The 26560-nt window shown below is 44.3% G+C and overlaps 1 protein-coding gene across 1 annotated transcript in view; it reads right to left on the bottom strand.

Moving 5' to 3' along the window:
- The window catches only part of DOCK1 (dedicator of cytokinesis 1), a 445579-nt gene that overhangs the window by 83070 nt on the left and 335949 nt on the right, over window positions 1-26560 (bottom strand). The window contains 2 exon segments of the mRNA XM_031957020.1: window positions 10864-10964; window positions 14106-14184. Coding sequence (XP_031812880.1) covers window positions 10864-10964; window positions 14106-14184 — 180 coding nt within the window.

The raw sequence follows: 26560 nt of genomic DNA, 5'->3' as shown, positions 1-26560 counted from the left end.
AAAATTTTTTTATTTTCAGCTCCATATTCTTATCCTCTCAGCTACTTACTTCCCTTTCCCCACTGGTAAAGAAAGAACAAAGTTCCCATTACAAATAAATTCTCCTATTTTCCACAACCAAATAAATATGTTCTTTCTACCAAGGGGGGGCACTCTGTTTTATCCTAAATCCTCTGAAATCACGGTGGGTCACTGTGCTAATAACCAGGGCTCCCAACTCTTTCAAAGCAGTAGTTATTCTATGAACTGTTGTCCTGGTTCTCTTACTTTGTTCCTCATCAGTTCATACAAGTTTCCAAGTTTCTCAGAAACCACCCTCATCATTTCTTTTCTTCTCCTTCTGCTGCTGCTGAAGCAACTGGGGTTAAGTGACTTACCAAGGAAGTGTTTAGTGTCTGAGGTCAGATTTGAACCCGGTTCCTCCCGACTTCAGGCTGGTGCTCTATCTACTGCACTAACTAGCTGGCCCACCCTTCATCATTTCTTAAAGGACAATAGTATTGAATCACTTTTATATATTGTAGTTTGTTTTTCCGTTCCCCAACTGGTGGGCATCCCCTCGATTTCCAATTCTTCCCCATCACAAAAAGAGCTGTTCTAAATGTTCGTACCTATGGGTCCTTTTCCTCTTTACTTGCTGTGTTTGGAGGAACAGACCTAATAGTGATATCATCGAGTCAAAGAGTAAGCACAATTTCATAGCTTTTTGGGTGACGTTCCAATCTGCTTCCAAGCCTGGCTGGAAGAGCTCCCCCACCAGTGGGCACACCAGTGCCTGCTTCCCCCCACCCCCTCCAGCAGCTGTCATTTTCCCCCATTTACTCACATTAGCCCATTTGATGGGGAGAAAATGGAACTTCAGAGATGTTTTAATGTCCATTTCTCTAATTCTTAGTGCTTTAGGGCATTTTATAAAATGGTTGTCGCTAGCTTGGATTTCTTCCTCTGACATCCACCTATTTGTATCCTTTGATCATTTATCAATTAGGTAATAGTGCTTACTCTACTCAATTTGAATCAGTTGCCTAGCTCTCTTGGAAATGAGATTTTTATCAGAGAAGACAAGTCTGTAGCATCATAATTGAATTCTCTCTAATCAAGAAAGAAGGCTTTCAGTTCAACAGCAAAAGTGCGGGGAGTTCACCTTGCTTACAAATCAGCAAGCAGCTCCCAAGAGAGCATCAACACTTCTCTCTTGGGCTATTGTGGCAGCTTCCCCACAGCCAGCTCTTCCCTTTCTAAACCATCCAGTGTCATAAGGTATTCCTAAAGCACAGATCTGACCATGTCACTAATTGCTCAAGACTCTCCCATGGCTCTCTATCGCCAAATGTCAACTTCCACAAGCTGGTCACCTTCCGCCTTTCCAGGATTACTGTTTATTTATGCCATGTTTGTGGCAAATGGGACCACTTGCTATTCTTCACAGACAATACTACGTCATCCATCTCTTATCTTTGCCTAGTGCCTTGAATGATGTCCCTCTTACTCTCTGCCCCGTAGGGTCCTGGCTTCCTTCAAACTTCAATTCAAGTATCTCTTTCCATCAAGAAACCAGTTCTTACCCATCTTCCCACCCCCAACTGCTAGCAATCCATCTCAGAGATGACACTGTTTCTATTTTAAATCCACATTATATTTAAGGTGCTACAGACATGTTGTTTCTCCTAAAAAAAAAATGTCAAATTTGAGGAGACATTTCATTTTGGGCTTTGTATCCCTACCACACAGAGCAGTCCCTAGCACACAGTGAGCCTCTGCTAAATGTTGGGTGAATGATTCAGTGAGTTCAGCTGACCGACTCTGAGGGAGCCAGAATATAAGAGGCCAGTCTGATTTGTGCATATTGGCAAAGAGAGTTTAAGGCAGTTTCCTGAAAATAGCCAAACTCAGGGGTTCACATGAGAACTTACTCAGAAATACACACAAGATCAACAAGTACATGCTGCGATCCCCAGCCTTTGTCCAAGGAATGAGTTCAGCATTTCCCACGGGTAACTACTCCTGGCGTCCCAGGATTAATCAGAGAATGCAGGCAGTCCCGCTGTCAGAGAGAACCCACCATGCTGGGCTGGGCTTTATCAGAGCCACAGGCCTGGATGAGCACGGCCCCCATAGGGAAGCAGCAAGGGACGCCCCCCCGCCCGACTTGCCTTCCTCACAGGGCCAAGATTATAATGAGCTGGTTGTCGATGACTGGCTCATTAGAACCTCAGAACCAGAAAGTCTGGCCTGCACTGGTTGGATAAGCTGAAGTTTCAGAGATCAGGCTTCTCTGATGCTTTTACCAGAGATCAGGCTTCTCTGATGATTTTACTAAGGGGAAAAGAAAGGGAAAATAAACACTGCCCGCTTCTCTCCCTGGGCTTGTCTCATTCTGAGTCAGCACATGGGCAGCCACGCTCTCCCCAGGCTTGGAACGTTCTCGAGGACTAGGACTCCCTCCCTAGGACTGATCCCGGAAAACTCAGTTGTGATCTAGGGCCAAGCCTGCCAGGTTCATCTTCCAAGTGCTGCAGGTGCAATTTATCCCATCCCAAAATAGAGGTTGACAGGGGATTAATGTGCCCCTTGTGCCAGCCCAATACCAGGAATCCTTTCTCAACAGTGAAGGATGAGGAACAACATCCCAAATCCCACGTTAACTTTCTGCATTTTCTGAGGGGTGAAAACGAATGAGAAATTTTGTTCTAATATCATGGCCTAGAATGGATAACTGCATTGAAGTTCTAGTTCTGCTGGCTATTCATTGTACAATCTGAGCTAGCTGCTTAATGTTCCTGAGCCTCCTACACTTAAGAGGGGACAAGAATATGGATGCTGCCCACTTCACAGAGCACTTATAAGGCAAACTCCATTTAGGTGAGTTGTTAATATTATTTTATTCAAGCATAAATGAGCTCTTTTCTGTATCTTTGAATAGGCCCTGACCCTGAGAAGGATCCTGATGACTGAAATCTTATTATCCATCAATTAATTTATCCAGAATCCACCATGTGTCAACTACCATGCTAGGTGAGAGAGGAAGACAAAACAATGGGGTCCCTGCCTTCAAGGAATGTACATTCTATTAAGAAGCTGCAATCTAGCAATCCTTACACGGGTTCTTCAATCGATTATGACTCAGTGGACTCAGATCTAAGTATCTTGATCAACCGTAGGCAGGAAATGCTGCACTGGCCTCACATTTAACTTGGGGAATCAGGTCTTGCAAATATTCCTCTCTAAAAGACCAGTCCTGAGGCCAGAAAGCAAAACCTGTCAGTAGTAAAAACAATATTTTAATAGTCGAGTGAAACAAAGAAGGAGATAGTTTTATCTTCCTGACAGAAGGCCCTGATTTTTTCTCGAATTTTAATAAGGAAATGGCTTTGAAGGATCCACATGTGTCTGTGAACCATTCTCGGAGGTACCGGGTCTGGTACCTGAACTCCAAGGAGATTTCTCTGAATATTTTATAAGCTCTTCCTGAAGAAAACGAGGCTGTTTCAGAACACATGCTCTGTCTGGGCTAATGCTCCAGACTTTGAGTTTGAGGCTGTTAGAGATGGAAAGGGAAAGGGAAGAAGGTGAAGGAGAGGAGAGGATCCTCTGAATTTTAGAAGAGATTAGAAACATGGTTCGCTGAAAGATGGAGGAAAAAATAGCGGTATCCTTCCAGTCGTGCAACAATGCGCTGCCGCCAACCGAGAGGTTGCATTGAGTGGAATAACTTTCAAAAAGAGAAATGAATATTAACCACGGCCAAGTTAGCTCGCTTCTCATCGGAGATCTCAGCTACCCAGGAAACAGGGCTCGGGGGTGCAGAAGGAGGGTGCTGCCTAAGTGAATCACTTCAAGAGCAAGATATGAAGATGCTGACTTGGAATAATGGGAAGACAAAGTCAGAAGCACCGCTGAGATCTGCAAACGTTTGTACACACCTGATTCCTACCATTGAAAGGATCTCCTCTCGGGGGCTTGCATTCCACGAGGAAAATACAGTAAATAAATACAAAGCTACGGGAAGTAATTTCAAGAAGGTGCCCCACATTCGAGGTGGGGGTCGGAGGACCAGACGCGATGGAGATGGTGGCCCCGAGCTCGGCCTTCCAGGAGAAGTCAACAGCATCTGTTAAGTGCTTCCTGTATGCCAGCAACGCAAACACAAGAAGAAAGACAGACAGCTGCTGCCCTGAGCTTCTAATGGAAAAGCAACACACAGAAAAAGGGTGAAGGGGCAGGGGAGGGGGAGAAAGTCCAGGAGAGCCTGCAGATGGGGGAGTATTCCAGCCCTAAGGAATAACATGGGCCAAAGCAGGAAGCCAGGAGGTGCGATCTCACAAAATGGGTCCTTCTGGGACATGATGGAAATGCCAAGGAGAGCAATTTTAGGGGACCCCAAGAGCTCAGTGGAGCCGTACCTCCCTTGGGCCAAGAACAGACGGCAGGACACCATGGATGGCGGGTATGGTGGGGTAATGCATGAGAATGCTGAAAGATAAGAGGGGGCAGATTGTGAAGAGCTTTAAATGCCTACCAGAGGCACTGAAACTTGATCGTGAAAGTACTAGGAAGCCACTGGGGACTGCTGAGGACTGGGAACAACATGGCCCATCTGTGCCGGAGAAAAGTCACGCTGGTGTCTCGATACAAAGTGGAGAGGAGTCGGAGAGACTGGCAGGGGAGGCTTTGCTATCCATTGTACCATGATGAGAAGCGGTCCCCCACGGGGACCCGGGGGGCCACGAGTTGGGACTCTGCTGCTCACCCCTGCCTCCTGAGGGAGCCAGTCTTTTGTAATACGTGGTTGCCTTAAACGGCAGGGAGAATCAGGTAAGACACTGTTCCTGCCATTCCCCTTGGGAAGGGCATCCTCCCAGGGCAGATCCCAAGGACCTTCCCTCTCCAAAGCTCCCTCCTCCACCTTCTATCCTCCAGGTTACACTCTCAGACTCAGATACTCTCCTCACCAAGAGCTGCCCCAAAGTGAGTGGGCGATAGAGCTCCCCTCACTCACAGCTAGCAGGCGAGGGCGGCTGCTCTCCGAGGTGGGAAGCTTCTGGTCAGAGGGGCTTGGGTACGTGAAGTTTCCACCCATTTCTGACATTACGTAAACTGGTGTCCCTCCCATCAACACTAAGACTACAGGTTTGTCCCTATTTTACTGCTGGAGAAATTGAGGCTCAAAGAGGCCATATGTCTTGTCCAGGGTCACATAATCCAAGTGTTCTCTGACTCCAGCACTATTCAGAATGACGTGGACATTGGTACCAGGCGCGTGGACACTCCCCTCGTCCCCACGTCCCCCATTGCTCCCCCTCGTTGAGAACCGGAGGCTGAATGACCATCCTCCAAGGAGGCTCCAAGGGCCGCCTGAATGCGATGTGACACAGGAACAGGAGCTCCCAGACAGCGGAGATGGGGAAGCTGTTCCCCACAAGGGGCTGACATCCTCCCTCAGCCTGGACTCTTAAGCCACGGCCGGGAAACCTCTTCTCCTGAGTGCCAGCTCCCTTGAGGGCCAATGACAGCCTCTTTTATTGGCTTTCTCATCTCTATCATTTAACTCAACTGCCAGACGCTGCTTCAGTGGGGAGGGTGGACAGCATCCCTCTGATGGAAGAGACGCCCAAGTTATTACAGTGGGAACATCTTTTATTTGTTTTTGTTTTTTTCTTTCTGGTCAAAACAGCATCAGTGGGTTGTTTGTGGAAGAGCTGGTGGGGGGTCCAGGGCTGGGGGAATTAGGAGACCAATGCTGTCCGCAGAATAACCAGGGGAGTATTTAGGGATGGTTTTGTGTGCCTGCAAAGGACCCCCCTCTCCCGAAATGCTGGAGAGAGCTGGATTTCTAAGCATTTAAATGACTCAATCACTTTCTTAAATGTTAAATTTTTAAAAAATTAATCGATCCCTTTCATTGTTACATCACACACATTTTCAAATTAAGCCTTCTTCCTGAACCCAGGCCCAGCACTTTATTTACTGTGCTCCCTTTGCAAATGCTAAAAAGTTATAAAAGTGCTTTGTTTAAAAAAAAATTATTGTTATTGTTGCTTCAGGTAAGAAGAAAGAGAGGCAGGATTTGAGTTTTTCCTCCCATGTACTCAAGTGCACAATGCTTCATCACACGCAGGAGTCAATTTCCTAAACTACCAAGTCTACTGATTACACCGCTCGGGGAACCTATCGACACCCTCTTCCACTCTGTGGGGTAACCATTACTCCAGCATCTGCAAGCCCTCTGAACAGCAGCCACCTTTTCCAAGTCTATAATAATGAAACTTCTCAGCAAGGAGGTGGGCTTCTATAAATGTATAGCTCCTTATGAATCATTATCATGATGGTTAATCCATAAATCTCCTTCTCAAATTGGGGCTGACAAGCCCTTATCAGAATTAATACGTCCAACTAGACATTGGGACTCATACTTTATTTCCATTCAAATGCAGATACTGGCCCAGAAAATGGGCCTTGGAAAACAAAACACTTTCTTTCCCCTTCTTCCCTCAGGAAATGTGAAAGTGCAGCCCTCAGAGTACGAGAGAGACAGGTTTCTATTTCCTGTCAGTTGGAGAGATGGTGCTGTCTATTCTCAGCATGGAGCGGATACAACGGAGATCCCTTCTGGCAATAACATTTTTTTTGGACTAGGACTTCATCAGGGGAAAGGAAATGGAGTTTGGGGGAAGTTGCACAACTTGTATATTGTACACACACGTTTATGTATATCTATGTGTGTACACACAGATATATGTGTATGTACCTATATATACAAAAATAGATGTAAATGATTCATTCCACTAAAATTTTCTCTATTTGTATATGTAATGACATCAAGGATCACTGGAGTGTGGAGTTGTCAGACAAGTACTTAGTCTCTTTTGCTCCCGTTTCTCTTCTGGGTGAAGGGAGATTGAGGTCTGACCTTTTCTGAATGAATGAAATATTTGCTAAACACAGTACAAAGCATTCTGCCAAATTCAGGGGACATTAAGTAGAAAAGAAGCTCATCTCTTTCTGCATTTTACCCATTTTCTTTCTGGACACTAACTATAGCTCTTCCTCTACAATTCATATTTATCTTGTTCTTTATTTTATCAGAAGATAAAGTTATTATACAATCATAATAGCTCCGAGCCCCCAGTTAGGAAATTACTTAATATTCAAATAGATGTTTGACTCTCTCATAATTTAAATTTTTTATTTATCCTTAATGAAGCCTTGGCTTTTCTCTACTTGAGGCAAACATAAGGACACAGAAATAACCATTTGTTAAGCACCTACTCATATGTCAAGTACTATGTTTAGTGCTGTTGATACAAGACAATCCCTGCCCTAGAGACAATCCATGAGAAGAAGCTGAAAAGCAGAGGGAGGCTTGGGGAGAAGGCTGGGTTACCCAATAGCTAAGGTGCAAAATGATCCGAGCAAGTGAGAATTTTACAGATTATGGAATCTAGAGGAGTAATGAGTTTCTCTGAGGAGACTTCTTAGGAAGTCCTGAACAGTAGCTAGGTAGCAAAGGATCAGGGGAGTTTTTGGAACCCTCCACCTTTTAATCTCTCCACTCAGAGAAAGGGAGTGGTCCCGGAAGGCCGGGCCAAGGAGGTGTGAAGTTCAGGGATTTGCAGGATGAGTTCCCAGGTGGGAACATTCTACCAAAGTTTAGGTAAAGGATGGAGGCAGAGTATATACAGTGTCTATTACTAGATGAAGCTGGGAAGTCAGGGAAATATCAGACTCCTTTTTAGGGAACTTTTCTTGATTCCTGATCTCTTGGGCACAGCCAGGAGCTCTGGCCTGAATCTTCTGTTCAGGACTGTCCCTGCGGGCCTGAGATCCCTCTTCAGTCTTCCCTTTCTCCTTGTGCCCGTTGTTTGTGAGCTCCCAATTCTTTTTTTGCCTCAGCTCTAGTTAGGTTTTGGAAGGGCTGGGAATGCAGTCTCCTCCTGGTGGCTGCTGCTTCTCGGCTCTAGGAGACTTCCTTCTTCCTCTGGCTGCCCCGGGAGACCTTCCTTCCTCTTGCTGCTCCATTGGGCTTCGGTAAGAGTGACTCAAGCCTTCCCTCTACAGATCACCATAGTCCCCACTCACTCTTAGGGTCCAGAGGATGCTCCTCCTTTTATATACAAGCACAGCAAGCCCCTCAGATCCCAAATCCTCATTTCTCACAGACCGCAAGAACCCGTGGAGTTCAGATGGGTGGGAACATTCCCTTCTGATGCACATAAAACACATCCTATGGGTTGCCTAAAGGCCCTAGAAGTTAAATGGCTTCTCCGGTCACACAGTGAATAAGCTTTATAGGCAGAATGTGAACCCAGGTATGTTCTGATGCTCTGTCTACTGCCATACGTGACCCATCTGGGCAGTTAATTAAGAGTATATGTGTGATAATGAGGATCAGTGAATTCTCTAATTTTTCAATTAGTCTCAGAGTGCAGGTTGAGAAGGCAGCTTCTTCAGACGAAGGAGAGCTCCTGTGACACTGGATTAGTCTTATTTCCGTGTTTTGGTTTTGTGACACCATGGATATGGGGGGGGCCTGTAGAGATCAGAGCTCCAAGTGCCAGAGGGGCCCAGCCCACGCGACCTTGTCCATGGATCCTCTAAGGAGGATCCTCCCAAAGCACGGAGCCCTCTCTTAGGGTTTTCTGACATTTTGGGACTCTCATACACTCACAAGGCCACACTCTACATTTACTTTTGCAAGTGGACCTAGTAAAATGCTCATGTGGGAAGATCCCCCTCATGTATCCTCGGGAGCCGAGCTGTAGAATTGTTTTTAATGCTTCCCTTCCTGTTACGCGGATGTTACCTCGGATCTCGGTTGCTGCTGTAGCCTGTGGGCTAGGATGCCCCAGGTCTTGGTGCAGGGGATTCTGAGAGGAAGAGGTAAAACACCTAAAATACTCAGTGGCCCTTTTGCTCAGGAACCGTTTGGGAAGGAAGTTCTTGGGAAATGTTTCCTGAACATCCCGATGCTGCTGCTTCCTGTGCTGCCAGAGGAGAGAGGGGCCCTGAGGGCTGGAGGGCACAAACAGGAGCCTCCGGATCTCCTTGGACACTGGAGTTGTGGAGGCAGCAGCTGCCTGGCGTGGGCTCCATCTCATAGCGGCCTTTGGTCTCTATACCGTGTTTGGATCTCGGACCCCAGAGAATACAGGACCAGTTGGAAAAAGTCTCAGCAGGACGCTCTCAATCCAGTCCTAATCCATGAGATATAAGGCCGCCATGTCTGTACCAGCTCTCTGGGACACACCGGCCTCACTTACACAGCAGCAACTGCCTATGTGATAAGACCTAAACATCTCAATATCTAAATCCAATCTAGAGATGCAAGAAACATGGGGCAGCTAGACCAACCCCTCATTTGATAGATGATCAGATTAAAGCTCAGAGAAGTTTGAGAGGCTTGGTTAAGACACACAGACACACAGCGGGAAAAGGAAGGACCGGGAACCAGAACCACTTGGACCAGAGCTTCTAGACACAGATGACTGACAATTCCTTGGAACACTCTGGAGACAGCGATAGAATAAACACTCCAGAATCCCTGCTGAGCACAAGGGATGGTCATTTCTGGATTACGTCCCCTGTCCCATGACACTCCTACAGCAACAATGAAAAGTTACCAGCAGCAAAGAACTGGAAGCAAAGTAGACGTTGGCCATTGAGCTGGGAATGGCTAAAACACACCGTGGTGCTGAATGCCAAGGAATCCGGGGAAGATTTCACACACACACACACACACACACACACACACACACACACACAAATATATATAACATTTATATATATTTACTATATATTATATAATTATATGTGATGATATTATATAAATATGTATATATTTATATATATACATAAAGATATATAATATAGTTATATATTTATTATATATTATTATATAATTATGTATGATCATACTGTTATATAAACATGTATATATTTATATACAATACATAAATGTATGTGTGTATAAACACACATATACACACATATACACACATACATACACATATATGTATATATATATAAATTGAGGCAGTGAGGTAAGTAATCTAGTCAGTGGCTACAACAATGTAAGTGGCAAGAATGACAAAGAAATCCTGAATGCTGTGAGATGCTAATGCCGCCTTCTTTGCAGAAGGGCAAGACTGAGTGTGTGTAGCACTGAATATGGTGTCGGGCTTTTCCCAATGCATTGCTTAGTTTGGTTGAACAGTTTACTTATTCTCTAAAAATTGTAGCTCCCAGGTGATGACCCTCTGGGGGAGGGAAGGAAGAGAGAGATGTTGAGAAATGCAGGTGACGTATAAAGAAAAGATGGGGAAAATTCTTAAAATAAAATAAAATAAAATAAAGGTAAGCAAAAGGCAGTTGATGGGGGTGGGGTGGGAGTGGCACATTTGCCAGTATAAGCAGCGCTCCACACCTACAGTCTGAAGAATATCTCACATGTGAGTGTCTACAATTAAAGCAGATTTTTCTACTGAAAATGAGTTAAGCTGCTTCCTGCGCGGTTTTTAGTCACTAACAAAATTATTCTCCAAACAGAGGCATTCTTCCCAAGCAGATTTGAACAGAAGCAAAGGAAGCATCTACGTGGGACGATATCACAATAATTCACAGTAAAATTAACTATCCCTCTGAAGTCTGATTTTGTTCCTCCATACTCTTTAAATGCATTGCCTGGGAGCTGAGTCCAATGAATCTTGCAGTTCTCTATCTTGATTCAAGAGAAGGAACATAGGCCCCCTCCTCCCCACCTCAAGCACAACGGCATCACCATGTGTACCCAATGGCTGGGAACCCTTAGCAGACGCCTGCTGTGTAATACTCAGGCCCAGTGTTCTTAGGGGGACTTGCACTTACTTGTTGAGGATTTTGGTTCTCTTAGCACTTGAAAAATTCTCCAGTTGTAAAGACTCTTGGGTAAGAAAAGCCACAGCCAGGTGGAAGTAATTGTTCCAGAGCTGAAATCCAAAAGAGCACAACAGTCACATTGTGGGGTACACACCAGACAACACCAGTACAGACAAATCCACATTAGGAAAGGATGAGCTGTACATAATTCCCTCCGGAAGGAGAAGGAATGAATCTGATTCGGTGAAAGAGTCAGGGAAACATGGGTTCAAATTCCCTCTCGACACTAACTGTGGGACATATTGCTTGATGTCTCTGAAGCGCAACTTCCTCATCTGGAACATGGGCACAGCACAGTCCATGGTGGATGGTGGAACAGACTGAATTCCCTGTACTGCTCCCCATACTGGTATGACTGCATGAGCATCAATTGCTGTAACATTAAAGAAGAAATGTGTATGATGGTAAGAACAGCAATGGGTTCGAGTCAGTAGGTCTGTCTCCAAACTGAGCCTGACCGCTTGCTATTTACCGCTGGGACCCTGGGAAGTGCCTTCCCCTAATGGGGACACAGTCTCCTCGTTCACAGATGGCAGAGATTAGTCCAGATGGTGTCTGAAGTCCCACCATTCCAAAGGGATGGCTAAGGCATTCTGTAAGCACTAAAGCAGGAAGTGCAAATCTCACATATAGTCGCATCTGATATTCGGGGGGAGAAAAAGGGGAAATATCCAGGCCTGGCTTTTCAAGAGTTAAAGGCATAAAGACCATGTCTCTAGTAGAGAATTCATGAGAAGGAATGGGAGGATCAGGCATCTGGCTCTTGCCTTCAAGACCATGCTAACTTCCACAATTATATAAAGATATATTTATATCTTTCGATAGATATATAAATATATCAAGATATCTATCTATCTATCTATCTATATTTTTATAAATTAATATAAATTCTTTCCAGAGGGAGGAGTGAATTTGTTTCGATGAAAGAAAGAGTCAGGAAAACATGGGTTCAAATTCCCTCTCTGACACTAACTGTGGGACATATTGCTTAATGTCATAACTGTAAGCATGTGCAGCCAGTGCAGCCCAAAAGCGAGATTTCCTCTTAAGGGGAGGTTCTGCTCCAGAGCTGCAGAAGGAAATCATTCGGACCCACATCAGTTTTTCCTTCCCACACCTGAGGACATGAAAGTTGGGGGTTTAAGGGCGTCAGGAGCTGCTATTTGCTGGGAAAGCTTTCCTCTGCAGCCTCCCACAGCTCACAAACTGAACCTGAACATATGATGGTTTAGGTAAGTAAGTTCCTTCAAACCTGAAGAACCAAATGTTGAAGAAGAAAAATGTGCGTTTTATAAGTACCTTCTTCCTCATCCCCTCCCCAATTTTTGTGCTTTTCCCTTTCTCCACCCTTCCCATTTCTAGTCAAAATTAATAGAAAAAAATTCTAAGAGGGGAGAAATTATTTTTCTTTGACTACGTTCTCAAGTTAGCTCATAGAGTAGGCCAATGTCTCCCTTATGTCCTGGGCAGCTTCTGGATATATTTAGACAGAAATTCTACAATAGCCCATTTCCTAGAAAGACTAGCTCAGGATAGCCTCCTCCCTAGAAGAGAGAGCTTGGATAACCCACTTTCTAGAATGGATAACTCAGAAAAGAGAGACAGAGATAGCCCAAGAAGAGATAGCCTGGGACAGTCTACTTCCTAAAAGGCCATATACTGGGATATTTCATTGAACCACGAAGGTCACCCTGAGGATACAGACACTGCCTTCAAGCCCTTAAGGACTTCTTCGACACCGGACAAGAAACAGTCAAAGGCAGCGTGTACAGGGAAAGTGATTCTCTCTGTCCCCTCCCTCTTTTCTGGGCACAAATGTCTCTGACAACCTCTTTCTTGTTATTTTTTCCCTTGCCTCCAGCATGATGAGAATTTTTTGCTTTAAGGAAAGATGAGCCTCTTATTGGAAGAAGTTTAGAAAGAAATTTGGGTTTTTCCACTTTAACTTCCTGGGAAACTGATGATCATTAGGTGATATTTATAGGACCTGAGAGGCCCTGAAAGGTGAGATTTTAAGTCATGGAAAATACAAACTTGTGAGATAAGGGGAGGGATGGTGAGAGGAGAGGCAATGTTACCTAATAATGCTATTTGCCATTGCCTTGTAAATGCTATCCGTAGGCAGGGGAACGGAGGCTTAGATCTGGAGCTTCTTATCCAATACCTTAGCCTAGAGGTTGCCTCTAACCTTTGACCCCCAAAGTGACCCAGGCTGGTTATTATTTTTTAAAAACTGAAACAGTTATAAAAAAATACTGCCTATTTTCAACTTGTACCCCTCCTTATCCCCAGTGATTGACAGTACTTTACATAAAATATTTAATGTTTTTTCATCATCCATCCTTTTTTCAAATAAAATGCATTTATTTTGCCTCAGAAAAGAAAAGTAAAGAAAACTTATAACAAATTTCTGCACTGACTGTGCCCAAATCCACGTCTCATTTTGCCTACTGAGTCAATTCTGTGTCAGGTAGGTAGCTTCCAGCCATTCTTCAAAAATAGGATCGAGCTCACAGAATGCCTCTGCTGTTCCCTTCCCCACCCGTACTCCCTCTACTTGCTGATCCTCTTTTCCTCTGAAATTAATTTTTTAAAATTATTTTTAATTAATTTATTTAACTAAATTTATTTTAGTTAAATTTATTTAACTCTACACACTCTAATTTATTTAACTAAATATTTCCTAGAAACATCTAAATTTTTCAGTATTCATTTTTAAACCCTGAATTTCAAATTCCTTTTTATATCATGCAATATTTATTTATTTATGACATATGCTTTTTTTGCCTGCTTATCAATGGACATGTTCCTGTTCCTGAGCCCCATGAAACGTAAGTTCTGCGAGGGCAGGCTCTTTTGATCTGCAAACCCCCACTGACTAACAGTGTCAGGGCCACAGGAGGTACTTAACATGTTTTTGCTGAATTCTGCTCGCTGCTGCCTGCCTGCCAAGCTTGTCCCTGGTCACCTGCCTCAGAGACTACCCGAGAGGCAGAACTGCCCACCCATCCCATCCCTCCCTGTACCACCCACGTCTCTGCCGCCTAGGCTCCAGTAGCATCGACTACAGATTCAATGGCTCTTCCTTGGATAAGTGGCCAATTAAATCTCAGCGTGCCCACTGAAGATCCAAAGGCTAGCTGGGGCCCCTCGGAAAGACCTTCCACCAAAGACCCCGGCTTTCCCCTCACCTGTAGCTCAAAGTTGGCTTGATCCAGGAATTTTTTGTTGAGCATATCTGCATACTGATTAATTGCTCGCAGGAAGACTCTGAAAGATCAAGAGAAAATTACATAATTATACACTTAGACGCCGGCACCTTGGGAGGCTTGGCATTTCAATTCGATGCAATCTGAGGCTGCCTGAAAAGGGAAACCTGGAGCCGTTATTGGAAATGCAGGTATGAGGCTGGCGTGGAGCGCGGGCAGACCGCTATGCAGATGTTCTCTAAATTAATCCAGGAAATTAGCACATGCACGAGAGCAGAAGCGGCGCCCAAAATACCCTCTCCCAAAATACTGAAGGATCTTCGTCACGAAAATCTAATTTTTAAGGAAAGGTGCAAATTAAAGCCTTTTTGCAGGTACAGTATCTTAATGGGGAAGGCTAACACCAGACGGTTCTCACAGCGGCGTTTCTGGTCTCTTACAATATTAACTAGAGCTGAAAGCTCAGTGGCCCTTGTCCTACCCAGTCTGCTTTCTAAATGTTTCATTTAGGATGCCGGTTAATCCATCAAAGAACAAAGAGAGATGACATATCTGCTGGGGGAACTTCCAGACAGAGGTCACGGAGGACTGTCTACAAAGCTGAGAGGCAGAAGCAGAGTTGTACATCACCTCACCTGGAGGGGTCAAAAAGCATGTAAACGCTCACACACATACACGCACGCACACACCCATGAGCACATACAGAGCTGGGGAGAGAAAAACATTTCATTCCACGCAAAAATAGAAGGGAAAGGAAAGTAGGCAATTACAGGGAGGGAAAGTTAAAGGAGAGGTTAGTCCCAACAGGAGGCTCAACAGTACTGAGGTGGCAAAGAATAGGAGCCTGAGAAATCCATGCAGGAATGGATGTACAAGTTATGGTGTGTTACTGTGAGTGGAAGGAGGAAGAGGATGGTGTCAGAGGAACCTGGGAGATGCAAAGGGCCAAGTACAACACTGGCAAAGGACAGCAATTCTAAAAGCATCCAGAACTCTAAACACTGTAATGGCCAACCAAGATTCCGGGCCAAATAATGAAGCCTTCTACCCACGTACTGGCAAGAGAGGTGAGCATGGAATGAGCTATATACTGCCCATGGCTGATGTAGGAACAGGTTTAGCTTGACCAGACATGTTCATAATGGGCTCTGTTTTATTCTCAATGGGCAAGGGGAGATGGGAGGAGAAAGAAAAGATGAATTTTTGTTTATTGATTAGAAAAAAATAAAATAAAAATCAAAGGATCCAACTCTTGCCTTTGTTACACCAGGAAAGTACCTTAACCTCTTCATGTCCTAAGAAACCCTTTTCATATGAAAATTTCAGGAAAGGTAACAACCTGTATTGGTGGAGGGAGTTTGTTGATCTTAAGCTCCCCACGCCATTGACATGACAGGTTGAGTAAAAATAATAACCAATAGACAGACAGACAAGCAAATAAATAAAACAAGGAAGAAGAGAAAGACAGAAAGAAAGGGAATTTATGAAACTACTGCAAGTCGGTTCCTACCTTCAAGACACTTACAATCTACTCCAGGGAAACAAGGTAGATATCAACCAGTCAATGTAAATATATGAAGACACACACACACAGAGTACCTATGTGGGACACAAATATGAGGCAGTGGATAGTGTGCTGAACCTGGAGATAGTAAGACCTGAGTTAAAATCTAGCTTCAGATACTTACTAGTTGTTTGACATGGGGCAAGTCACTTAATCTGTCTAGTTTTCTCATCTGTAAAATGGAGATGATAATAGCACCTGCTTCCTAAGCCTAGTATGGGGATCAAAGAAGGAATAATTGGAAAGTGTTCAACAAAGTGCCTGTCACATAATTACCTCTATAAAACCGTAAGCTATTTGCTATTATATATTCCTATATACATAATATATACCAGCGTGCATTTACTATATCTAATAGGAAGAAGTATTACTATATTCATACTTATGGATCTATAATAGGATACATTATATAAGGCATGGACAGATTAAGTGATGATTGGGTTGGAGGACGATGCTAACACAAGTTGGGGAGAGCAGGAAAGACCAAAGGTTTTGTAAGTAGCCCTTGAGCTGAACCCCATTGGATTGTGAGCCTTACCAGGATGTGAGGAGAAATTAGGTCGTTCTTGGTACTCGCATAAAGGCCCCAAGCAGCGAGCCTACTCGTGGTAAGCACCCTGTTGATGCTTGGAGATTGATGGATCGGTTGAAGGGACACAGAGATTTTAGGAAGTGGCTCTGGGAGGGATGGAATTTAAAAAAAGGCAAAGTCTTTTAAAAAAATATCATTTCTTTTGCAAACTAGGAATTCAGAGACCCTGAAAACTAGACTATTCTCCCTCAAAAATAAACTCTTTCCTTCTCTGACAGTGGGTCGTCAACTCTTATACCGTCAGATATTTAATTGAGGGCACGAGTCACTTGTCTGATTTCGGTAAATGGACAAGCCTTTTCCACCTTGTTCACAAGGTAACTTTGTTTTATTACCCATGAAAGTGTCCAAAACAATGAAGCCGAGAGTCTGCTCCGGCAATGACATCCTTCCCTGCACAACGGCTTTCTCTAAGGGGAATTCACATCAGGACACGGATAATGAAGTTAATTACTATCCCTCATTCAGACAGCAGGCAGCAGTTGAAGAGTTTGAGAAAAATTGAGGTGACTTCCCAGGAAAGGGCATCCTTAGGCTCTATTCTGTCTTTAAATCTGAGCTCTTGGAGCGGTGCCCCGTGCCAGTGAACCCAAGGGCTCGGAGGGGAGCTGGGCGAGAGAACGTCACCCTCTGACAATAAAGAGGTACGTGGCCCTGGGCACCTTCATCTTGCTCTTTCTTTGGAGTCACAGTGGCACAACCCCAAGACAGGGCTCCCTGAAGACAATTTCATTAAAACAACTGTCAGCGCCATCTAAAAAATGTCATGAGACCCAAAACAAGATACAGATGCAGAAGGAAAAAAGAATCTTGGCCCTGCCGAGGGGAAACCGAGTTCAGTTATTAGGAAGTCCCCCTGGAACACAGTGGAGTCATGTGGGAAAGAATGGAAGGGAAGGAAAAAAATAATGGAAGGAAGAAAGCACCTGTGTGGAAATTCAGTCATTATGTACAATGACCCCTGAGACAGAGATGGAGGTTACATCCTCTCTAATATTACCCCCAAAACTCACCCTAGACTGTGATTCTGTCAAGTCTCCCACTGCCTGCCTGGGTCTGAAGCTCTAATGTCAGGTTCTTGGAACACCATGTGCAGAAAACAATTTTGCAAACGCCCAGCAAATGGGCCCCACTGAGCAATCAGAGGGTCGCAGGACTCAGCGGGGAAGGGGACAAAGGGACTGCCCGGTGGTGGCGGAGCAAGGAGCTCTGTGGGGAAGCAGGGAGGAACCTGTGAGCTTCCACGAGGACCATTTTTCTGGGATACCAGAAGGGAGATTCTGGTCCTGGGAAAGCACATCCCGGAGGTTACAGAGGCTACATCAGGAGCACGGACCGGTTCCAATTAGGGCAAACAACAGGGCTGATGAGGTGCTGACATCATTTGAATTCCTATTGCTGTATATTTCCATTGGGCCGGAACCAATGACCATATTTTATAAAATTAGTGAAAATGAGAATACGTGCACTGCTGTTCAGCCAGCTCAGGTGCGCCCGACTTCATGACCCCATTTGGGATTTTCTTGCCATTTCCTTCTCCAGCTCCTGTTACAGATGAGGGAATGGCCGGTGGGGGAAGGGACTTGATCAGAGTCACACGATTGGACCTGACCTCAGGCTTTCCTGACTCCAGACCGATCTCCATCTACTGAGTCACCCAGAGCCCCGGAATACTGGAGGACTCTATAACCTCAGACAGGTCCCACTGGGCATGGCTCTTCCAGCTGGGCAGCTAAAACTTACAGGTATACACTTAGGTGCAGGCGTGTTGGTACAGAGACCCCTCCTCACCCCCATTTCCCCAACACCTTCCCCCAAAATTGAAACTTCTGCTTCATTTTGTGTTCATGATGCGGCATCTGGCTGAATGAATAGCTGTTAACTGACTGATGTGTCCCCTACAGAAGAAGACGGTAAGCTCCCTGAGGACATCGCACAGTGCCAGGAGGAGGTGATTAGCATGGCTCTACAACAGGACCTTGTCCACCCAGAATTCTTGAAAAAAGTCATTCATTGCTCTGTTCTCTACCCAATGAAACAACCAATGAAACCTATTTTAATTGGTTCTCTCTCTCTCTCTCTCTCTCTCTCTCTCTCTCTCTCTCTCATATATATATAGATATATTTATAAAATTTGATGTTCTATATCTTTTGATCTCTTGAAACAAAACCAAAATAAATCATGTACGATTGGAACTTCATTAGGCAAACAAAAAGGAAGCTCAAATAAAAGGCATAATCAATGGAGTAAACAACGATCAAATGAGCCAGCGCTCCGTGCGGCATCTCTCCACAAACCGGCTCTCCTGGCGCAGAGCTCCATGGGGGCCAAGCTCAGCTAGTATCCCCCAGCCACCTGGAAATCAATCATTGGTTCAACTGGGCAGGACTGAGCAGAGGCTGAGAGCACGTAGAAGGACAAATTTTCTAGTATCATTTGTAAGAAATAACCTGTCATCCTAAAATCATTTCAGGAAAGGGCAAGAAGAAAAGCCCAATGGAAGAGAAGCATGTCTGTATTAAAGAGACGGTGTGGAAGAGAGTGAGAGAGATCTCTGCTTTTTTCCAAGTGACTTTGGTCAAATCTTCCTCTCTGAGTGTCTATAAAAGGAGGTACGTCGCATCCTTGGCTCTTACCTCACAAGGTTAGTATTAAGGATCAAGTAGGATCCACACATATCCACACATGTATATATGTGTGTCCACACGTGTGGGTCTGTACATGTAGACATGTATATATCATTTGGAAAATTTTTAAATGCTCTCTGTATATCACTTAATGGCTACTTGGGGGTGGGGTGGGGTCGTCTGCAGTTTGGGTGGTTTGGAGCTATTAGAATAGCCTCCTCTGAAGGTGTTTTGGAAGATGAGATTGGGGGGTCTCGAAGGCCCACACCGATGAGGACCAACTTCTGGCAGCCCTGGCAGGCTGCCACGGCTCGGAAGGAAGGAAGTCCCCACCTAAGGCAGACTGATGAAGACCCAGTCCCTGCTAGATCAGCAAAGCAGTTGATGCTATCAAAGCTCGAGTAGGAACTTGTAAGTGACTTTGGGACTGACAGCTCCATCTCAAAGTCTGTGCTGTGGATAACCTTTATCATCAAGTCTGTCAGGAGGAGTAAAGTAATTTCCAAGCTGAGCAGTTCAAAGCAATATGAAACGGGAACGCTTTTATGGTTGTTGCCTCAAACTGGTAAAACCATCAAGAGAATTGGGATTTTATGGAGGTCATTTTCTAGTTTTCCATCATGCTAATTACCCCAAGCAATTGCTGAAACACAAGTTTTCAGGGCAGAAATAAAGAGCCCTCTCTGGGATGTGAGCAGACACCCACAGAGCCACAGATTGCTAAAGGATTTCCAGACCTCAGTTGGCCCAGTCGCCCAGCCTCAGGGCACCGACATTATCAAGATGGACAAACTGTCAGTCTTCGATTTAATGATCTCTGGGAAAGGAGGTTCCATAAACTTCTCTTGGTAATCTCTTCCTGTGCTGGCCAAGTCAGGAAGGGAGCCAGTCTTTCCCATCTTTTTTCCATCTTCTGAAAGGAAAGCTCAGTTTTGACAGCTTTTTTCTCCATGAAGACCCAGCCCAGCTTCGTATTTTACGGCATAGATTTAAAAATGGCTCCCAAGCTCTCCTTCCATCAGACAGACAAGTAACTGCCATGGATCTGAGTTACTAGTGTGTCTAATACAGTCCAGCCAGGGGCTGAAGCAGCCAAGGAGAGGAAGTGATAAAGGCTTCCACCTACAGACTCACAGGACCCTCCCCAGCCCCCCACAAACACCATAAAGACAAACCCTTCTAGTAATCAAAAAAAAATTTAATGATTTATAGAGATCGACTGTTTTATTGCCAGCTTATACCAAGGACATTTGTAGTAGCTCTTCGGATTTAGATGATAAATAAAAATAAAATTAAAAAAACAAAAATATTATACAACCAACCAGTCAGCCAGTACTTGTAAAGCACCTACTATGTTCCCAGGCCCTGAGCATACAAAGAATGAGATAATCCCTCCCTGCAATATGAAGAAATGGAGGGAGAGACAGTTAAGACTTTCCATGATCTGGATCCAGCTGCCCTTCCTGCCTCTTTTGAGACTGTGCATGTGCTCATACTCTACCCTTCTGTGAAAATGAGTTACTAAGGTCTGCACTCATCCATCTATCTCCTGCCCCAGCCCGGTTTGCTCTCATTCCTCCCATTCATACTTGAATCCTTGTCTTCCTTCAAAACACAACTCGGTCATCGCCGAACTCCCCTTCCCACTGCCCACTGTCAGTGCTTTCCCTCTTCCATTCCCCTGCACTGACTTACTTGTGCACATGCTAACTTTTCCCAAGCCCAGAAAACTGTGAGCCCTTCGAGGGCAGGAACAGCGTTTTCTTTTGTCTCTGCATCTCAGTGCTTGGCGCAGGCTTCCAGATTATAATCCCAACTACCCAGAAACAAAATGCCGGAGCCAGAGTCTAAAAGAACTGGCCAGATCTGGCGCCATTCATGGCCAGCCAGAGGAGTAACCATCAGCCAGAAAGAGAAGGCTGCCCAGTGGGAGGCCCTGGGTGCTGTCCTTGGTGCTGACCGAGCCCAGCCAGGGCTCCATTCTGGGGCAGGAATTTCTCACCTGCAGAGCCAAGAACTCAGGGTGCAAAGCCACAAATGAAACGCTGTTGTGATGTGCAGGAGCAGGATGGAGATTCAGTCCGTTAGAGGTTCCCAGTGCAATTGCGGCCACAAAAATGGCTGAATGAGGACAGTTGGGGATGCTTTCATCCTCCCTGCCGGTCAGGCTTTGCGACCAATGAAGGGCCAAGAGGAGCCGCCACATTATCACAGAAGGAAAAACAGGACGAGAGGCACTGGATGCCCAGCGGTAACACAGGCTTATTTCCAAAGCTGAGTTTTGTTCTTCTAAACCTAATTTGATGGTTCTAGAATTCGCTGGTATGATTCTGCATCAGGGCGTTTAATTGCTCCCTATCTAAAAATGGAAGACATTTTGTGGGAAAAAAAATGCTTTTTTTGACTAAATATTTTCTCTCCAATAGATGGAGATTGAAAGTGACTGATTCTACCCATTTGGAACAATGACCCAAGTCAGAGCAGTAGAAATGGGGCATGGAAATAAAGCCAGAAGATGAGAGGAAACTGGATGGAAGAGGGAATCTGAGGTGATCACTGAAAACGCTGTAATTACCAGTCCAATTAAGCTGGAAAGAGAGATCATGAGGGCTTTATTTCAGCTGATTGATTTTGCCAGGAAATCCCAGTGTTCAATCAAAATGATGGAGACATTTTTTTCCCAATGAACAAACTAAAGGAGTGTTAAATCCTGCCAGTGCAGGGAGCTACAAGAGAGACAGCCCAGCTGTGTGACAGACACTCCCTACGTATGGAGCGGGGGAAGTCTTTGCAATAAATTTCTCTGATAAAAGTTTCATATCTAAGAAGCAAAAGGGACTGATTCAAATTTAAAGAACATGTAACATTATATAAGCACGGTGAATTAGGTTAAAGAAAGGAAGATAAAAATGTGAAATTCTACATGTAAAAAAAATCACTAAACAGGGCATTTCCTTTGACTGAGCTCTATCACTGCTAGGCTAATCTCCTAAAGGGAGTAAAAATATAAGAAAAAGGCCCTATATAAGAAACAGTTACAAAAATCTCTCTCTCTCTCTCTCTCTCTCTCTCTCTCTCTCTCTCTCTCTCTGTTCCTCTCTCCCTCCCTCCTCTCTGTCCCTCCCTTCTTCTCCTCCTTCCTCCTTCTTTCTCACTGAGAATGCCCATGGAAATGGTAAGAGAAGGAAATATGAAGATGATTTTAGATCCCAATGTATAAGAGGGACAATTTTAGCAAAAATGAAAATAGCTCCAAGGCCACGACCAGCACTGGAGTGTCACTCTGTGCAGTCCATCCCTTTTTCAGCCCTAAAGAAAGGTCCCATTTCTTAATTTCAAAATATTTAACTGACCACCAACTTCTGCTTTCTGTATTGACAGAATGTTCCTTTTTCTATTTTTGCTTATTTCTTTTTACAAATTAGTAGCAGCTGAGCATCTATCAAACGCTTTGCCCTCGAGCAAACTCTCCTCCTAAACCCCTTCCAGAATCAGCCATGGCCCCTCTGCTCCAGAGTGACTGCGATGCACACAGAACGCCCAGGAGTATAACCAGAGGTGTAAATATGCAAAATTTGCTGAGATGCTCTGGGCTTGGGGGCAGTGTGCTTGGGGCCATGCCGGCCGTGCTGGGGGTGGGGCTAGCCGTGATCATCGGGGACTCCTCCCTGATGAGGAGTCTTCTTGGGTATCTTAAAGGACAACGGGAGAAGGTGTGAGCCGGGGTGGCTGAGGGGAGAGGCTGGGATCTGACCGCCACGTGGGGTGGCCAGCCCTGGGCACGGGCCCCAATAGGAGCTACAGCTGATGGCACAACAGAGGACTCACAGGCAGATGGCAGCAGGATGATTAGGAAAGCTGCTTTTCTCCCCAAAAGGGGACTTTGGAAAAGGGAAGTTTGTTCTGCCCCCAAGTTGGTACTATGATCAAAAGTTCCATACTAGAGAACAGAACAATGCCATCCCTCCATGACCCAGTTTAAAGGTGGAAGCCCGTTCTGGTGTCACCGAAAGACCTCTGGGTCTGTATCTATGCAGTCTGTCTGGTGTTAGGAGCCACGCAATTCTAGGCCAGTGACTGGACCTGTCTGATGCTTAGTTTCTCATCAATAAAATGGGAATCAAAATACTGTCTGTGCCTTCCACCTCACAGAGTTGTGACCCAACAGCCGGCAGGGCTGAAGTGCCAGATTCCAATTCCACTCCTCCCAGAAGATGGCCCTGAGTCCCTCTGGATGTGGGGGGAAGAGTCAGTGACCAGCTTTAAATTGGGGAGCTCTGACCTTAAACCTCAGGAGAAATAGCAGGACCAGAGCTTGCGCTCGGGCTCTGCCTCGTGATCCCGTTTATAACCGAGTGATTCACACATTCCCAACTTTTCTGTGACGTCTCCATTTTCAGGAAGTTTTTTTTCTGAACCTCAAGTTCAACCTGCTCTTCTGAAGTTTTATCCCCCATTCCTGTATTGGCCCCTATAGCAAAGACCATGTAAGATCTCTTTGTGTCATTACACATTGTCAGCGCAAAGATAAAAGTCCACTACTGACTCACAAAAGCCCGTCTTTATCGGTACAAAAAACATTCTGAACAGAATTTTTCTTTCAATTTTATCACATTTCCTGTAGTAAGTGATGGCTAGAAGCAGCTACGTAGTGTCACAGTGCACAGAATACTAGGTATAGACTCAGGAAGTCCCAAGTTCAAATTTAGCCTCCAACATGAGCTGTGTGACCCTAAGCAAGTCACCTAATTTCTCTCTGCCTCGACTTTCTTAACTGTAAAATGGGGATGAGCATAGCATCTATCTCACAGGGTTTTTGTGAGGATGAAATGAGACAATTTTTGAAAAGTGCTTAACATAATGCCTGGTAGATAGTAGGCACTAAAACCTTTCATAGACTCAATGGCTCCAAAAGGTAACACTAGGCTAGGTTATAAATTTGTTCATAAACTCTTAAGATAAGGATGCGGGGCTATTATGAAATATATTTTCTCCCTGTCATCGTAGCAAGCAGAAGTCTCACGCCTTTCTGATCTGTTGATTCATCTACATTTTTGCTCCCCTGGTTTTTCTAACTTCCCGTGGCAGGGGTCTGCACAAATCTTCCCAATTTCATTTAAACCCTTTTTGTAGGTTTCCTAAATAGTAATTTGTTCAGCTGTTCCCCAACTGGTAAGCACCCCAACACCCACCCACCACTTTCCATTTTTCTGTTAATTCCCAAAGAATTAGTTTCTTTTTTTGTTTGAGAAATAGTTTTCTCTTTTTTTTTCTTCTTGGATCTCTTTGGGCTCTATACCTTGTAGTGCTATTGCCAGGTTAAAGGGTAAGCCCAGTTTAGTGGCCTCTTGGGTATATTCAAAATGGCTTCCAAAATGATAAGACCAGTTCAGAACTCTACCACCAGTGCATTAGCGAGTCTATCTTACCACAAAGTACCTCCTATCCATACAGCAAAACCACTCATCCTTATAAAATATAATATTGAAATAATCCTTTCCACGATACTCTGAAAGCACATGTAGGTGAAACATAGAGGGAATTCAATAATAATAATAGCTATTATTATTATTATTATTATTATTATCATTTAACAAAGTACAGGAGTAAGAGAGATTTTCTAAAATAAGAAGGTTCTTCAGATACTTTTTTTTGCTTTTTAACAGACAACATGGAGCTCCTGTTTCAATCCTACAACATTTCAGAACCCCTGGAAGAGATTTCTAATGACTCGAAGGAGTTTGATCTGCTATCTACATGCGACAGACCAAGTGGATGAAGAAAGCCCATTATGCAGATTTTAATAATAACCCTAGAGAGCCTTGTCCCATAATTTGTAATTAGGACAGAATGTACATCTGGATGGACAAATTGAGCCCAGATTTGAAAAAGAAAAGGGTGGGATTTTAGGAAAGTACGTACAAAGGCGCTTGACTGATCCCAAGCTTCTGATGAAAGCAAATGCCTATTTTTTTCCAAACTGGCATAATATTAGCAATGTTCTTTGAGACTGAACTGGGTGCCAAATTCATCCTGGACATATATGGAAGTCCACAAAAGGTCAAGAAGGATCAGGAAGAGACTGTGTGATGGGAAGGAAACACAGACAAGGACAAGGAGGGCAATGCTGCCCTGGTACCCTCCCCATGTCAGGAGAAAGGCTTCCAGCAGACTGGGGGCCATGCAATGGCAGCCTTATGTGTTATTCCTTTCCCAACAGAGTCTTCAATCAAGTGAGATTTAGGAAACAAATATCGCCCCCCAAAAAACCAATGTCCTGAGTGTATTGTCTTATTACTAATGCATCCATTTAACATCGATCAATGTTGAAGATTACCTCTCTACAAGAATATAAGCTCCCTAGAGGAAGGGACTGATTATTATTATTATTGCTGAGGCAAATGATGTTAAGTGACTTGCTCAGGGGTCACACAGCTAGAACAGCATCTTATTTTTATACATTGTTCTGCCCATAGTAGGGGCACAAGGGCTTAATAAATGAAAGCTGAAATCAATTGTCACTGGATACATTTCAGAGCTTTAAGGAGGAATTCCTCTGCTCTCGAGAATGGCAAAAGCTAAAAAATGGAGAACGTGTTTCAGCTATCAAGAATTATACCAGCATAGGCGGTTTCCCTTGACAGTGGGAGCTGTCCCATTTCACCCTCCAAAAGATGGGCCCAGTGGCTCCTGATATGTATAGCTCATCTCCCAGCTAGCCTTTCCTGAAGGTCATTCTGTTATCCATCATCTGTCCTAAAGTTAAAAGTCAATGTAGGATGAGAACTGACGTATAACTTAGGGGAAACTCAAGAGTCCTTCCATGAAAGCTATAGCTAAGTATAGTATAGAACTATTTCAGAATTAGATAATCTTATATTTTGAATGGATGGAGGAAATAGAGTCTGACCCAAGTCTAATAAAAATCCCAAAATATATCTACATCTACTGATGCTCAGGGGGCATCTCATCTAACCCCCTCATTCCATAAATGAAAAACCCGAAACCGAGGAGATTAGTGTGTTGTCCAAGACCACAAAAGTAGCAAGTGTCACAGTTGAGTTTGGAATCCAGAACTTCTCGATCGAAAGCCAGTTTTCTTTTCCTAATGGTGCCTCAGCTTTTAGTTTTTTCCCCTACAGCAAGCTTTGATCTGTCTCTGTCTCTCTTTATCATAAAGAAAAAAAGCTGGAAAGAGATGGGAAGGATGGCTTTGATGTATTTCCTCTCATGGGTGGGATCCAACACTTAATCACACGAATTATCTGAATTTGTCGTTGGATAGATGATTTCCCATTTTATAAATGGAAAGAAAATTATACTAAATATGTGACACACCTCCTCTGAGGAAGCTGCACACACAGGACACAGAGTAATGACAGCATATGATCTGGTTCCTCAAGGAATCAGCATCCAAAGTGAGGGGCTTCTGGGGGAGGGGGTGCTCAGATTCTCACAGCCTACTCAGAAAAGTGGCTGATGTCATGATAAGAGCATTAGACCTGGAGCCAGGGGACAATTCTGCCAATTAATATTGTGAAGGACCTAACAAAGGATCCTCCCTTCTCTGAGTATCTTCTGTAAAGTGGGTGTAGAACAATCTAGCTGTCACAAAAGGCTCCCAGTTGCTGTGTTGCTCACTAGCCTGGTCTT

The sequence above is a fragment of the Sarcophilus harrisii genome, chromosome 2 (assembly GCF_902635505.1).
Source record: "Sarcophilus harrisii chromosome 2, mSarHar1.11, whole genome shotgun sequence".
Lineage (NCBI taxonomy): Eukaryota > Metazoa > Chordata > Mammalia > Dasyuromorphia > Dasyuridae > Sarcophilus > Sarcophilus harrisii.
The sequence above is the reverse complement of the archived record's forward strand: the minus strand, read 5'-3'. Positions and strand labels throughout refer to the sequence as shown.